Source organism: Amblyomma maculatum, chromosome 9 (genome assembly GCF_055883805.1).
Source record: "Amblyomma maculatum isolate TAMU_Amacu chromosome 9, ASM5588380v1, whole genome shotgun sequence".
Taxonomy (NCBI): Eukaryota; Metazoa; Arthropoda; class Arachnida; order Ixodida; family Ixodidae; genus Amblyomma; species Amblyomma maculatum.
This window is the reverse complement of record NC_139352.1, coordinates 57,051,878-57,068,751: the sequence shown is the minus strand read 5'-3', so window position 1 is coordinate 57,068,751 and position 16,874 is coordinate 57,051,878. Positions and strand designations below refer to the sequence as shown.

General features: G+C 41.9%; 1 protein-coding gene across 1 annotated transcript; it reads left to right on the top strand.

Moving 5' to 3' along the window:
* Positions 1-5,642: 5,642 nt before the first annotated feature.
* Positions 5,643-16,491, top strand: LOC146179116 (uncharacterized; the record flags this gene model as incomplete). Its single annotated transcript, XM_084580113.1, has 3 exons — positions 5,643-6,157; positions 7,357-7,371; positions 14,334-16,491. Coding segments are annotated over 3 exons (1,137 nt in total), but the record flags the coding sequence as incomplete, so codon positions are not given.
* Between the last annotated feature and the right edge of the window lie 383 nt (positions 16,492-16,874).

Here is a 16,874-nt window from a genome sequence, read left to right as displayed (position 1 = left end):
TAGGAAAGTGCATGTTGCTATTCTTTTGCTTAACATGGCATAGTGGCGCCGGTGCCAAGACAGATGGTGCCTTCGCATTCTCAGTTTGAATGCGGCTTTTGTAGTGTAAACTCGGAGGTTCTCTGAGTGCCTTTGTTTCCCTCACAGGCACTCAGAGAATCGCAGGTCACTGTCATGTTATACCCTTAAAGTGCAGCTTAAGTGTCCCCCTATATTTTTACATTGATTGGAAAATGCTATTATTAGGATTGGCTTTCTGTTTGTGTACAGTGGTGCAGATGAAGAGCTCTTTCAACATATGTGTTGGTGTTGTTTCATAACAGATGAACATTGATCACTGATGCAATTTTTTTTTTCAGCATATGTGTTGGTGTTGTGAACACTAATCACTGATGCAGTTTTCTTTTTCAGCATGATCTGTTTAAAGGGTAATAGGTTACGGTAGCTTTATTAGAAATCTTTAAATATTAATCTTATACCAAAGGGTTTCTCCCTCTGTTATTTGAGCCTTGGTCCTTTTTGTCCCCTTTTCCTAGAGGCTCCATTTTTGTTTTGAGCCATTGTGAATGAACTTTGGTACTATCCTTGTCCAAAGCATCCTAATTATCCTCTGCTTTATGCTAGCAGTATCAGAAAGCTGTTTCAGTAATCGTTAGTATTCTTTGTTAAAACAAAGCAAGAGATTTGTGGGCATATTTTTACATTCTTGCGCTGCTACATAACATTTAGAGTAAGAGTTCTACTCAGAGTCAAATCGCAGTAACATCAGTGCTGACTTTAAACTGACATGGTTGACACACATTTTAAAGAATAGTATGATCCATAAGTCATAAGACTGCGTGATCACTTCGCCTTGCCAGTCATGGATTAGGATTTGAGCACGTCTGATCATGAAGGATTGTGGTAGTTGGGAGGTGACATGGCCAAGCATTCATTTGTATGTGGGTTGTGGGACTTAACGATAGTTGTCACAAAATTGGGAGGAGCTGGCCACTCAGATTACTCATTTGAGGTGGGAGGATGGGGTAGGAATCAACCTTCCAGGCCTCTTGGATCTCATAGACCATGTAGGCACGTTTCTATCGCTTGGTCCAAGAAGGGCTTTATATCTGTTGGGTAGCAGTTATGAGCATCCAAGCATTTGAGGTAGCAAACAAAGGGGAAATCTAGCATAACTATGAAGGGCTATCGCTCGATCGAACCACTAGTTTTTTCATTTGTTTTGTTTTTTTTATTTATTTTTTTTTTGGGGGGGGGGGGGGGGTCATGCCCACTCAATGGATTCGTAATAATGGGAAAAGAATGGTGATAGTTCAGGTGAAAGCGTAAGGCCCGACCACATGGCAGCATTTCTTCAGCCTCGGGTCTCATCTACAAGCGGCGTCGCATAGCGCGCATTTGAGAGGGTTACCAAACATGTGATGGCGTACAAACTGGTGTCTGCAAGCCAAGGCGTCGAGCGATCCTGGAAGTTTAAACAATTATTCCCTGCCTGTAGCTAAAATCCTTCTATTCAGTGGCAGCGAGAACTTACTGGGGAGGGAGAGGGGAACAGGCACGGGCAATTTTTTCGTTTTAATAGTTCATATTGTGCACTCTTTGTTCTTGTGTGCATTATATTAGAAGGTTCATGACCTACTGAATGCAACTGAATTTATATACTTTTTTTTTTTACACAGAGCTGGCTACATTGTGTGAGTTTAGGGACTGCAGGGTGCTTCTGTAGAAGTAGTTGGTATGCACTGTGCATGATTGCAATTGGTGGAGCAACAAGACGTGTTGCTGAATGAAGAGTAGTAGTTCATGCTGAAATCCAAGACATGAAAAGAAAAAAACAAATTTTCACATTGTGCCATAGACGTCATTGACTTTGGGCAGCCAGTGATCTCTCCAGTTCTGAATGTCATTTGCAACTGTAACAGAAGAGAGGATAGAATTACTGTCTTGCAACTTGTTCGCAGTTTCACTTGAATTGTGTTTCTCAGAATCTATGTTATATCCACATTGGCTTTTTTAAGCATATTGTTACGTGGTGGCATGACAAGCGATGGAACACGGCGACACAACGGAAACAGAACGACGTGATGACATTACGATAAAATATGCTTTTAATGGCCAGTGGGCCTGGCGCGAACGCTCCGCCACGCGCCACTGCCCGCTTCATCATCTTTGTAGCAATATGAATGCTGTGGAGGTTGCAACTTGAGAGGTATTTAGCCGTCTGAAAGATTGCCCAAGACGCATTAAGCTTGCTATATGTTCAATATTTTTGCTCTGCCTTGGTGCCAATACTTATGTAGTGAAGGAAGCAAAGCTTTGCATATATAGAAAATTAAACCTTGCCTTAGATTTATTTTGTTGCTGCAAATGCATATTCTTGGACCTGAAAAAATATCTAATGTTCTGCAGTGTGAACCTTTTATGTCATGCTGGTAAGGTAGTCATTAGTCATTTCAATTGTAACAGTTTTTTAAATGTCTGATGCCTGAATACTTGCCAAATTAATTGCTGAGACAACTATTTATTTCTGAATTAACCTCTGGTATCTAAACTGTTCATTGACACAGGTGCTATTTTATCCTGTATTGCTCTACAGTTTCTGCGAGCAGCCTCGGCTCATTAACTTTTCCTTTTTCTTATGTTTGTGCAAAAACAAGAAAAAAAACAAATGCTCAAGAGGGGATAAGACAAAGCCCTGATACACGCAACTTGGGATGCCTGGTTGTGTTGCAGAGAGAGAGAAACAACTTTATTTGCCCCAGATGTTGTGAATTAAGGCAGGTGGGTCCTTTGTGGCCCCCAGGTGGGAGCGGCAATCTTGGGCTCACGAAATAAGTGCAAGTTGTGTGTTCTTGTCTGGCTTGGTAAGGAGTTGGTGCCAGCTTTCCGCAGAGGGAGCTGGCAGGAGGGCCCTTGGGGGCGGGTTATTTTCGCATCCCCAGAGGATGTGCGCCTGAGTGGCGGGTTCTCCTTGGTTGCTAACTGGTGAGAACAAGATTAGCTAGATGCTTCCAACACTGCCAAGCAGTGAACATAATTTCACAATTTTAGTTCGCGTTCCCACTGTCACTGGGCGTTCGCTTGGCAGGGGTAATGTGTACCATTATGGGAAGTCCATTCTGGAGATAACATATTCTGTCTGTGTGTTTCAGGTTGGAAGCTTGTCGCCTATAACCTTCGTTGAAGCACAACTCTCCATTGCACCACCGTATTGATTACGGCCAAATCATTGCTGCTCGTCCGCTCCTTTCGAGTGCAACATATTGAATTGGCATATAGTGCTGCATGCATCATGGTTTTTGCCTTGCCTTCAATTTTTTTCATTCATATTGGGTTGGAAATTGCTTTGATTCACTTCGTCCTTGTTTTAGTGAAACAGCACCCAATATTGTTCTTGAGAAGCAACTGTGCACATTGCTTTATGAGTGTGGGTGATGTTCCTGGGGTGCAACTGGTGTGTGCTTTCATGAATGTGGTTGTACATGATAGGAAAGTGGACGTGATTACCAAAGTAGTTGGGCTGGGAAATGCTCGACATTTGACTGTACTACACATGACCACTGTATTCCACTGCCTTCCATGCTCCCAAGGTCTAAGCAATGGCCAACTTGTTGGCATTGGTGAGAATTCATTTTCATAGTTAAGTTGATCCCCTGTGATTGCCATGCCCATCTAGATTTTATAGCGTGCTTGACACCTATTCCTTCTGTTTACATGCATGGCAACAATGGTCTCGGTGCTAAATGAAGTTCTGTTTCATGCATGTTGTGCAATATTGTATACTATAGTACCAGTAGTGAATTTCATCGATTGCAGACTGTACTTTCTGGGTGATTAAGCAGCTTTATGTATGCGTTTTTGGCCACTGGCAGTTAATTGACATGCTATAAGTTAATCAACGATCGAGGGGCAGTTTTCATTGTGTCATCAATTGTGCATTCCATCTTTGCACAAGCACTAAAAACCAAAGTTCAAGGTTTGGAACCTGCGTCATTGTTTAGGATTCCCGGATATGATTAATTGATTTTTAAATGCAACTTCTAAGCAATTTAGTTACTATAAATGATTTGCAATTTTGTTTTGTTTTTTGTGGGGGCATTGATGATGTTTACCAGACTAGTAGATATTTTCCCTAACTAAAAGCTTGCTTTGTCTTTGTTTTTGAATTATTGCTAATTAGCCATATGTTATTTTATTGGTTTTGAGTTTTGCGCTCCATTGCCCTATATGTCATTTTATGCTCTTAAAGGCCCATGAAAGTTATTTACTAAATCTAGAAGGTGCATGAGTAATAGGTATCCCATGAGTCTTCTCAAAGCAAAAATTCTTAGGCTACCTTAACACTTCAAATATCAACGATTGAAAATGATGCCCCTCCCCCCCCCTCAAGTCAATGCATTCCGGCACAGAAGCAACAAAAAAAAGAAAAGTATGAAAAGTCACAATGGCGCCTCACAACGCTCCGTTCCGCCCGCATCACTTATTGGATGTTCCCAGCTAATCTAATGCTGTCACATGGGTGGCTTGCGTCATATCGGAGGTTTGCGCTGGGGGAATGTGTTCCGCTTATCGATAACAAGCGGTGGCCAGGAGCACTCTGAAAATTATTTGTAAATTATCGGCTCCATGCAAAGCATTTAATTTTGGCTCAAATACAATGACCACATTAATAGGTTTCCTCCACTAGAACATTGGAAAATGTACTGTTTCTGGAACTCTTTAAGGTGCTTCATAAACAAATGAAAGGTGAAGAACAGGGCGTAATTTGTTTAGGTGGGTTAAAATATAAACATAGACAAGAAATTTGGGTTCTGAGTGACTGCCCTTGAGCCGTTTACTAATCCTAGGTGCTTTTTTTGTATTTAATTACTTATGGTTGAAGTTGCTTGCAAAGAAAATCTGCAGTCATCATGAAACTTGGAACACCAGAACATACGAATGTCACTTGTGCACTTCTTATGTTCGGTTTTGTTTTTGAGTTGTGTGCATATTGAGGTTCCTATGCAGTATCTGGCATGTAATGAATAATCAATTTAACGTGTTATGATCTTTGTGAATGTATGAAAAAAAGAGTTCGTCTAGCCAGTTGCTATTAGGTTCCTATTCGAACTGTTTCCAGAAAATTCATTGTAAGTTTTGGTTCTGACAGCAGAATTCGAAACAAAACAAGCTTTGTTGCCAAGAAAAATGTAGTTAGTGACTTCTATTACGATTGTAGTCATTAATAGGAAGTAGTTTTTGACATGTAAGCATTCTGTGTATTGGCATCCTCAAGTAGCTATTTCGGGGTATGTATACCAGAGAATGGCAGCAGTGTAGCTGGAGCTTGCACATTTTTAATATTGTTTCATCATTTGTGTCATCAAAGCTGCAGAACAAGCAGTACGGAGTTTGCTTATGTGCCCATATTTCTTTTGTGAACATTGGTTCTTGGAAAACAATATGGCTTTGGATATCTTTAGCTTTTTGCTCAGTTCTGACCATTTTTTAATAATTCCTGTTTGTAGGTGTCATGCTGATATGACTGGGATGGGAGCTCATAAACAGTCATCCACGTGTTACCATAAGAAACATCATCACAATTTCACCAACTCTTCAAGAGTGGGCCAGCTGTTCACTTATGCACTTAAGTGTATCCCTAACATTTTGTGAAATTGTTCCACTGTGCAGGTCTGGACAACACTTGGAGCGAGAGCCTGTTGCCACCTGGTCAGAAGCTTCAAGCAGGAAAATACTATTTTCTGTGTACTGAATGTGACTATTGTACAAATATCCGATCCCACTTTGATGCCCACCAGAATACACATACTGGAGAACGCCCCTTTCGGTGCGGCCAGTGTAACCAGAGCTTTAAACAGAGCAGCCACCTAGCAACTCATGTCCGTACACACACAGGCGAGAAGCCATACGAGTGTATTTACTGCAGTAAGACTTTTAAAACATCTGGTCTTTTGGTGCAGCATGTTCGGACGCATACTGGCGAGCGGCCGTACAGGTGCCCGGAGTGCACCAAATGCTTTGTGACAAATACAAGTCTAACAAGGCACCTTCGCACTCACACGGGTGAGAGGCCATACCAATGCAGCTTCTGTCCTAAAGCGTTCATGGTGAATCAACACCTAAAGAAACACATGGAAACCCACAAAGGAGAAAAATAGTTTGTGTGCCACTTGTGTTCCAAAGTGCATGCACGCACAGACTCACTACACTTACATGAAAAGTTTCCTGTGAAGCCATCCACTCTGCCTTGAAGTTATTCATTGTGTGAGAATTTAGCTTGATTTGAGAATATGGCTAGTTTATACTCTAGTTGCTTTAGTTTTGTTAAATTGGTTCTCTTGTGATTCCTCTTTCTTTTCAACAGTGTTCTCGTGTGTGTTGTAGTTGGAATGTCATCTTCATACAATTTAACTTCACAGTTGTGGTGCAGCTTATTTTAAAACTAAATGACAACTAGTAATTGTGAATGACCGTTTGTCTATAAATAAGTTTCTACTCATTTTTTACATCTGAATCCGCAGCAATACCTCATGTCAGTCCAGTTTTGAGATCTTATCAAGTAATGTTGCAAAGATTACATTCACTCTGAAACATTTTTGCTCTCCAAAATGTCTTGGTCAAGCACCTTGTAACCTTTTAACTCACAATGTTGGGCAGACATATTTTGTTTTGATCTAAGTAGTTCTTGGGTCCTGAAAGAGCGGTGAGGAAATTGATATGGATCATGTTCCTGTACTGTACGCTACTTGTTGCTATCCAGTGTGCTTTTGATAGACCATCGCTACACAGAATGTTAATTTCTGTAAACATCTAGGTCCTTGAAAGAGATTGATCAATCATGTTCTTGTACTGTGTGCTACTCGTTCTCATCCAGTGTGTGTTTGCTAAACCATTGCTACGCAGAATGTTACTTTCTGTAAACATTGAGGTCCTTGAAAAAGATCAATGGATCGTGTTCCTGTCCTGTAGGCTACTTGTTGCCATCCAATGTGTTTTTGATAACTGCTACACAGAATGTTAATATCTGTACACATTGAGATCCTTCTTGAAAGAAATCAAGGAGATGAGGACCTTGTTCCTACAGTGCACTACATGCTGTCATCCAGTGTGCTCGTAAACAGTGGCGTGAGGGAAGCAAACTGATCTTTAAAACATGTATTTCATTCCAATAAAGTCTTTTTCTCATTTGGACAACTATTTTACTTTCCATTCTCTGACATGTATATTAGAGGAGGCTTTGCGATTTGCAGTCCAAATTGACATACCAAATGGCATCTACGTTTATTTCAGCTAAAAAGTGTTTGCCTTTTTAACAGTTATGTAAAAAAATGTTTGCGGCATATTTCTTCGTTGCAGCATGCGTGCTGCGAGGTGATTCTTTACATTTTAAATTGCAGGCAGGCAAAGGTGCCCATGCTTGGGCATAGCTGTGTCAAATATTCCCACCATAAAAGCACAACCAGAGCACAAAAATAGAGGTTCGTATTTCTACAATAAACTAAACGGCAAGGGCATTGCAAAGCAGTCACACATTGGCAGGCCACCTTTGCTCCTGCATGGGAAGTTGCTATGGGAAGTCGCAGCTAGAGAATTGTGCAGCACAGATTTGCATACTACCAAGCTAAAGGCTGTACCTGTGTCAATTGTGTTGGCAACTTTTGCAATGAAGCAGGATCTGAATAGTACTGCAAATCAAGCCTGAAAGTTTTCTCGGGTTTCATTTTTGCAGTTGATTTCCCCACGCAGAAAATATTTGAAACGCTGAGAACAGAATATTCATGCATAGGCAGTTGCTGCTCTATGAATCTGTAGCATCTACTGCTTTCACATACTCGGTAATGGAGGAAATTAGCTACTCATTTCATACCCAGTCTGTCCTAGAAGCTTGGCTGCACTCGCTTCACCAGTTCCCCCGAAGTTTGCAGTGTGCAGCGCCAATTCGGGCAGTTTAAGTCTATTGATTAATTGATTACAAACAGGTTTTCCGTACTCCCCCACTCATGGTACATAGGCACGAATAGGGCGCTGGGACTCCACAACTAGAAGCGCGCAAGAATACACTGATATTTCACGGCCTCAGCCGCCAGGCGAATGACTTCTTTTTGGGTCTAGAGGTTTAGCCTTCGTGTCTTGAATGTTTCCCATTGCCACAAGCGAAAAGGAGCATTGCCAGATTATGTGGTCTAGTTTACCTCTCTGCCCGCAGTCTTTACAATGACTGAGTGTAGGTCTGGTGCCGAATTATGCGACATATAAATCATGATCTCTCTCTCTGTATCTCTCTCACACACACGCACGCACACAAATCACTGCCACAAGCTTGTCGGTTTGCTCCACTCCTATTGGTCGATATGTCTGCCAGTCAAAATGGTCCAATCAGAGCGGGGCTAATTGATAGGTATGACCGATTTATGACAAGTTTGAAATTTGATCATTGCGTAATATGACCATGGCCTTCTGCTCTCCTTGGCACTATACTACCAAATTGCAGCCAGCCAGCTGTGCATGCTTTGCACGGCCAAATTTCAGGAATAGTTTTCAAAATTAAGGGATAAACCAGCTATAACGTAAAAAAAAAGTTTTTCTCGAAAAAAAAAAAAATTATACTGCAGCAAACTATTCAAATGTCTATTTGTTCTTTTTCAGCAGCCGCTGGCATGCGGCCTTATTGTCCTTATCACTCTGATTCGGACGCACGGATCAATTCTGTATTCTTTGATTGTTCATGTTCGTTTCACAAGACCCGGCTTTATCACTTCTTTAGCGGCAGATGATTCGAGATATGCATCTCGAAAGATTCCAGCCAGTCATTTGTTGTCATCTGCCTTGTCACCACCACGTGACAATTAATACACTTGATCTTGCGAATATGCTCCGAGATGCTACTCAGGCGTCTAGACAAGACGGCTATAAGGTTTACGATTGCAACACATGCATGGACAGCTTGCCACCTGGATGCTCGCGTCTCGCATCGCCACTTTCCGATCGAGGAATTTGCACGAGGAGCAGAAATACACGTAGTGCGTGTTACAAGTAATTGATTGCTAGTATTTAATAACATTTTTGGTAATTTTGTAAATAATGAATTACCTTTACAAACGGTAATTCTCCCGGAAATTCAGTTGCCTTTTTTTGCAGTAATCATGTCACTCATGATCTGTACTTTTTAAAACAAGTTTTAATTAACCAGATCACAGCTTCTTGGAGAAACAATACCTGACCGACTGCTGTGAAGTACGTCGTGTGCGGAGGCGACATCCCTTCTTGAGTATTCACTTTTTCTCTCCAACACGGAACGAAATGCGAAATTTCATATTTATACCAAGCTTTTAATTAAAAATTTATGCGTTTACGCACCCTTGTGTTATCCATATTAGTGCACATTTTGTGTCGTTTAATTAGCAAGCTTAACAGGAACTTGGGCACGCACTTTTAAGACGAATATTAGATATAACGAACAAATTTTCGCGCCCCGTACTACTTCGTTATAACGAGGTTCAACTAATATATATATATATATATATATATATATATATACATATATATATATATATATATATATACATATATATATATATATATATATATACATATATATATATATATATATATATATATATATATATATATATATATATATATATATATATATATATATATATATATATATATATATATATATATATTTTCTTTAGCGGTTCTTCTTTCCTGCGTCTGTACAATTTTCAAACCTTTAAAACTGAAACTCAAGCAATGTAACCACAGTCTTGAGAAAGACTGGACCCCGGTCCAAACGTCGACGAAGAATAAATGAATTGTGTTAATCATCTTCGCTATTTATTTCCTCTGCAGCCAAGAACATCTTTTTGGCAAGTATATATATATATATATATAATAACTCAAGTTGCCGACATTCTAGTGGAAATTAAGAAGAAGAAATGGACATGGGCAGGACATGTAGTGCGAAGAGAGGATAACCGATTGTCAGTGAGGGTAACAAACTGGATTCCAAGTGAAGGAAAGCGTAGCAGGGGGCGGCAGAAAGTTAGGTGGGCGGATGAGATTAGAAGTTCGCTGGGGTCAAGTATGCAGCTAGCACAGAACCGGGTTAAATGGAGAAATATGATGGGAGAGGCCTTCGCCCTGCAGTGGGTATAATCAGGCTGATGATGATACATTAGCTCCAGATGGTTGGTTTCCTTTTGTCACTTCATTCTTTGTTGGAAGTGTCAATTGACCCGTCCAGTGTACGCATAGTCGTTTCTCAACAAATGCTGTACTTTACAAAACGCATGCATCTGGAGGGTGAGGTGGTTAAGGCTTTAAGGGTATAGCTGTTCCTAGCCCTACGGGGCTGGGACGGCAGGTCAACGCCGCTGAATTTTTATCTGTTATTGCACCTGCCACCGCTTATGTGGTGGACGACGGCTGTTACGGCGCGCGTCTTTCTCTCCCTCTCCCTTCCCTCTTCTGTCTGCACGGCAGCGAAGGTCCACAACGCGACGAACAACTAAAACGAGTAAAAACAAGAAACAAAAAAGGAAAGAAAGCTTGGCAAAGCTTTAGCAAGGTCTATGGCTTTAGGGCATACTTGAGATATGGTCTCTGGATATTGATATTTTGTCTTGAAAACAATTAAACTTGTATTTATAATGAAGACAAATCTCGATTGCATGCCTGCGATGCTGCACCATGGCTGCACTCTGAATGTGTTCGTGACTGCCTGAAAAGCAACGTTAACGTTGCTCAAAAGATCGCGCATAAAAATACTAGCATGTAGATATACAAGCTCGAAACTAATTTAATATGCCAAACAATGACGGTCAATTTTGGCGTAGTTCGGTTATACTAACTGATTGAATGAATCTAGTAACCTTGGCTGAAACGTGCGCATGCGCATAGTCTCTTGATTGACATGCACGAACTACACGAAGTTGCAATTTCAGTCGTTCAGTTTGAATTTGTTTGCATTGCTGTGCGTTTCAACAAAAAGTGTTCTGCACCTTGCTCTGTGGACGGCTAGTGGCCTGTGATCATGAAGCTGATGATAGCGTGTTACGCTATGTGTTCGCCGAGCCAAACGTCGCTGGGGCGGACCTTTCGGGACATTTCGGGACCTCGAACCATTGGGACTGGGCGCGATCACGGCTGATCACAGTACTGCTGGGACAAAAACAGCTTGAGTTTTTTTTTTTTTTTTTGAAATACATTACCGTCTACTGAAGCTAATCATCAATGCTCATCATCAAATTCATCATCGCAATTTCGAGCAGACTGGGGACGCTGTAAACACCGCCTGCGTTGAGCGCTCGCTCGTGAACTACACAGGCATTTTTGCATTTCGCCTCGATCAGAATCGATCCCGGAAGCTCGGGTTTAGACGCCAGACGCGGTATAGTTGGGTTGCAGAAACCTAGAAGTCAGCTTCTCTGCAGAGCAAAAACCCCTTCACCATGGCGGCCAAACCTGTCTGGGCGCAGAAATCAGGTGCAGTGCAGGAGACGTCTATTGTGGCAATAGTGGCCATGTCCATTTCCTGCACCACTCTTTTTGTTGCACGCAATTATGAGATTAAGAACCCCTCCGTTTGTGAGTGCCATTCATAATGCCTCCCCGCCCCTACCTCCTCCATGCTCTCAATAGTGAAGGAATGCTGCTCAACAGGTTTGTGCATGACATCAGGCTGGACATAAAAGTATTCTGCGCTGCATCCAACTTCTGCCCCCAAAACAGGTTTGGCTGCCATGGTGAAAGGGTTTTTGCCCTGCAGAGAAGCTGACTTCTAGGTTTCTGCAACCCACCTAATAAGTCGATATCCTATGTGACACGACTTGTGCCATGGTTTGGGCCTTCAGGAATCAAGGGAGTGAAATCTCCGTTCCTTGCTAGGTTTTTGCTTGTGCAGATATAGTTGGAGTCGGGCAGTCTTTAGCTGACGTCAGCGTGATTGTTATGAAGTGCAGAAGGCATCCTTTAGTCGACTCTGTCACCTTTTAATTTGAAAGAGGTGATAAATGCCCTATAGGGAGCCTGTACTCATAAGGTTTTCAGCGCATTTGATTTCGTTGTGCTGCTGTTGCCATTTTCATAAAATGGGTGCTTGCAGACTAGGGGTGGTTGCTCTATGTTTTAACCCCATTTTCAAGTACAACTGTATTAATATTCAGTATTTATGTTTGCATTCTGAGCAACTTTGATGTTAACGTTATGGTCTATATATAGTAGGAGAGAGAAAAGGGCTTTCCTTTTCAGGCGATCCGTATTTGATTGCGTGAAACTTATTGGTTTGTGTGTCTGTTGATGTGATAATTGAAGCATGTGTTGCCTATGTGAGGGCATTTCCTAGTGCTGTGTTCATGTGATGAGCGCGTTGTTCTGGTTCCGGCCTTCTGATGCTGTAGTTGCATCTTTCTATTCATTCCCAATCATTAATCAAGTGAAAGTGACACAAATGATACAACAGTCTTGCATCTACGGGGAACTATGGTTTGGCATTCAAAAAACACACAATATTTATTTTCTTTTTCTTCTGTAAGTGCATGTTTTATGTCTGCTGAAGATATCAAATTTGCAATCTGCTGTATGGATCTAGGGTATTGTGCTGGGCAAAATTATAGCTTTGGAAATGTAGGCACTTGCTGTCCATGGAAGCTGGCTTGCAGAGTGCAGCTGTCTGACTGCTTCAGCAGTACTTGCAAATATCCACCCTTCTTGGTGTCTGAATTCATGCTGGGTGTTTAAACTGCTGTAGACCAATTATCTGCTCCTGCATTCTGCAGAGACACTAAAAAGCCATGGCTAATTGTATACTCTTCTCTGCTTGTGCATTAAATCTCTGGAAGTTAGAAAATGCATGAGGCACAAATGAAAGGACTGACTACAGATGACCCATTCACTTTTGCCTGTTTCATTTTCAGATTTGAAGTCGATCTTCTGAAATTTTCAATGAAGTGCAAGGCTCTACTGCACCAGTCTCTGGATTACTCGCCTCCTCTCTATGCTGTTGTGCACATGCACTGCCCCCACAGAGTTGCAACTGTGCTGTGTCTGTTTTGTATTGCACTTTATATGATGCCTTACTATCTTCTAATTATGAATGTAGGTAGTTTAACACTCTTATTCTCACTTAATTTCTATAGCAACGGTTCCTCTGCAGACATTTCACCTTGTGCCTGGTAGCACTATCCAAACAGCACACGTAAATACTCCCTAGGTGCAAGTTATGTTAAGTTAGTTGCATACACCTCGAAAAGGTCCTCTGCTGGACCCTCTGGAAAGGCACTAAAGATTATGGGGCACTGGACATTTTCTGAGTCATAAATGCACCATGTTGTGGTTTGCCACTCCCGAGACCATACCTTTTGCGTGCAATCATACTTGTAGAGGCACAATTGGAAGGACATGTGAAGTGATGCTTGCAGTAGAGTTGAGAGCCTTCTCAACATATGCTACTGTAAAGCACTGCGCCTGTCATTGCTGAAGGGCGCTAACCTGTGTGTAGTGAAGCACTGATGCATTTCCAACACTATGTGCATGTCCTGCTAAGTTTTGTGAGCTGAGATTAGTGTAATTGGTCAGTTTTCTTTATGCATTGCTATTTGTTTATACAAAGGGGTTAATAAACGTGTTGCTAACAGGGTGCAGGAACTTTGATTAAATACTGCTAGAATACACACTTATGCACTTGAAATATGCAGGAGGTGCCATTTTAACACTACCCCCAAAGAAAGGAATATCAGAAAGTGGTCATAAAACGTACTCATAATGTAGAGGAAATGCCATTGAGTGCGCATACCGCATATAACTCCTAAAAAGCTAGCTAGTAATTTACAGGATATTTTTAGATATTTCTACTTTTGCACCACATGGCAACGGGATAAGAGGTGCCATAATTCTCCCACATGACATTGTCTAGTGCAGGTTACACCAAGCAGTGGAGTGTTGTTATAGGTTTGCCAGCCACAATGAAAAGGGCTGGCTGCTTGCCTGACCTGGCAGGAGATCATGGCATTCCTCCTTTTCTACTCTTTCTTTAGCTGTCTAGCTGTGGAGGGGGAGCAAGGGGCAAAAAAAAAACAAAATATGAACTGAGCTGGGTTGGCTGGTGATATTTTTGTGGCCAGAGTGCAGTACCAGTCAGTGATCTGTTTTTCTCCCTCAGGTTGGCATATTAACCGAGAGCAAAAACAAGAAGCCTGTTTAAATCACTAATACCTATGCTGCTACCTCAGCTAAATAAAAAAATATTTGTGAGAGGATGATGGACAATTCGATGCCTATCAGTTTCATCAACTTTTATTTTTCAGTGGACCTCATTGCAATGCCTGTTAAAGAAGCATACTTTTTTTCTGTTATGCAGGCCCAAATGCTACTCTTAGCAGATGTGGGTCACCAGTTTACACACCTGAAGAAGGAAGGCAACCGTACCTGTGCCATGAATGCGGCTATTCTGCAGCTTCACCCTCTCATTTCACGAACCACATGAAGTTGCATGCTACGGAGCGCCCATACCGCTGCTTCCATTGCAACCAGAGCTTCACACAAAGCGGCAGCCTGAAAGCACACACCTTCATCCACACGGGTGAGAGGCCACACCAGTGCACCCATTGTGGCAAGGGCTTCAGAACAAGTAGCGACCTGACAAGGCATCTGCGCACCCACACGGGTGAGAAGCCATACAAATGCAGCCATTGCAGCAGCAGCTTTGGTACCAAGAGGGACTTGGAAAGGCATGTCCGCACCCACACGGGCGAGAGGCCGTACCAGTGCAACCTGTGTCCCTTCTCCTTTGCAGAAAAATCAAACTTTAAACGCCATGTGCAAAGCCACACCAGTCAAAAGCCGTTTAGATGTCGCTTTTGTTCCAGTACATATGCACGCGGGGAAGATCTGAAGCACCATGAAAAGAATGTTCACCTGAAGGAACTCACGGTTATATGATGCAAGTCACAGGGTGATCTACCAGTGTTCAGTGGTTGTAGCACACCACGTAGCTATACGGCTCTTACCATACTTCTGATACAGTTAGGAGACTGCTTCAAATTTCATATTTTGTCAGCCTGATGGTCAGATTGGCACCTGGCAATTTTTCAGATAACTCTTCTAACACTTTCAAGTGCTTTTTCATACCTTGCCTAGCACCTTGCCTGGAGAGTAGTGGAGAGAGTGAAGCTGAGAAATGTAGTACAATTTGAAACATGCTTTGTTGATGTATACATAATATTTTTTTGTGGGAGGCAATGACTGCTGCACCACTTTTGTGGCAGGCAGCAGCGTTAATGATTGTTTAATTACAGTGAAATCTCATTAGTTCGACCCCCATAAATTTGGAAATATCAAACTAGAGGCACGGTCCCGGCCAACGCCTGTGCGAGTGTGTGGCATCAGACAACCATTAATTCAAACAATGGGCGCACATGCCCCAGTTAAATATGATGGAGGTAGCGTCGAGTATGGCCCGCGATAAGTGCTGGTGATAAGTGTCATGGGTACAAAGGACTTACATCTTGTATTTTTTTTTTGTTGTCAGTAGTACTACCGATGAATTGCAGTTATTAGCATATTGGCAGTCTGCTTTTTGAAGACGTTTTAAGACATGATAACTTTCAAGACAGTTACCAAGTCTGCATGTAAATGTTTAGCTTTAGTTTTGGCAGCCAAGAATGTTTCGAGCGTTTTGTTTTTTGTCTCACAATTTGGGTGTCCAGAGGTGAACCTGGACTTGCCGAAGATTGCAGTGCTACTGTGAAGGGAACTTTCAAATGGTTGTTTACTGCATCGTGAGGTAATGTGCACATCTGTGTTCACATGCTGCTTATAGCCCAAGAACCTGAATTTTGATCTCTGTGTTAACATGCTAACTTGATGAGGGTGGCAGATCGGGTGAGTTGGTTGTTCATGATGACGACTGTAGCGCTGTCTGTGTTTCCAAGCGCTACAGTGTTCTTCATGCTAACTTTAGCCACCATTGCAAGCTAAGGTGTTTGAAATTTAGTGTGGTTTTTCTGCAGCAATGTATGTGGAGCCTGTTCTAAACACATACCTCTAAGAAAAATGGCCGCCAGGCCAGGGCACGCTCGTACCCATCATAATCTAGCGGTGGGCTTTTGAACTTAACTGCATCTGGAAGTCGAGGCGGGCGCCTAAGCTACTAGGCCACCGGTTGCCTCCCATCCATTTTCTTGCCCCCTACTTTTTTTTTTACTTTGCAGTGGAGCATGCCACCAAGCTTTACCTGAGCAGTGACCGACCATTGTGCATTGTTTAGACGAGCTAGCTTGACTATGAGATTTGTGTGCAGAGGGATACAAAAGGATAGTTTGACAAAGTGTGCCATATTGTCAAAAAAGGTTTGAGATGTGACTAGGTGCTTTTAGAAACAGGATTCACGTTGCTGCTTGTGTACTATGATGTGAAAGAAGCCAGTGTGCTAGTTATGGAGACATACCTGCTGTTTGTATATTAAACTTCTACTATATTATTATTTTATTATTATTTTTTTTCTTCATGGCATTGTTTTCCTAACTGATCTTAGGTGCTTGTGCGTCAAAATAACAGCAAAAGCAGTTATGAAACCTACTTTAGAATTCGGACTCGCAGCTCGTGTATGATATGCGCTTTGAATGTCTATGAAGGATTCTTTTTCTTTTCAGCTGCTGGTGCTTAATATTTCTACAATTGGTCATGCTGTGAATAATGACTGTGTGCCTATAAACTAGCTTCCGGTTAACAAATGTCATTCCAGCATGTTTATTACTTTTTAACAGAAAAGTATTACTAACTCCATTACGAGACTGGAGCATGGTCAAAAATTCTACAAAAAAGTCATGAGCAAGGCTCAGCTAGACGGTTATGTCGAGCAAGGCCTCGAGCAG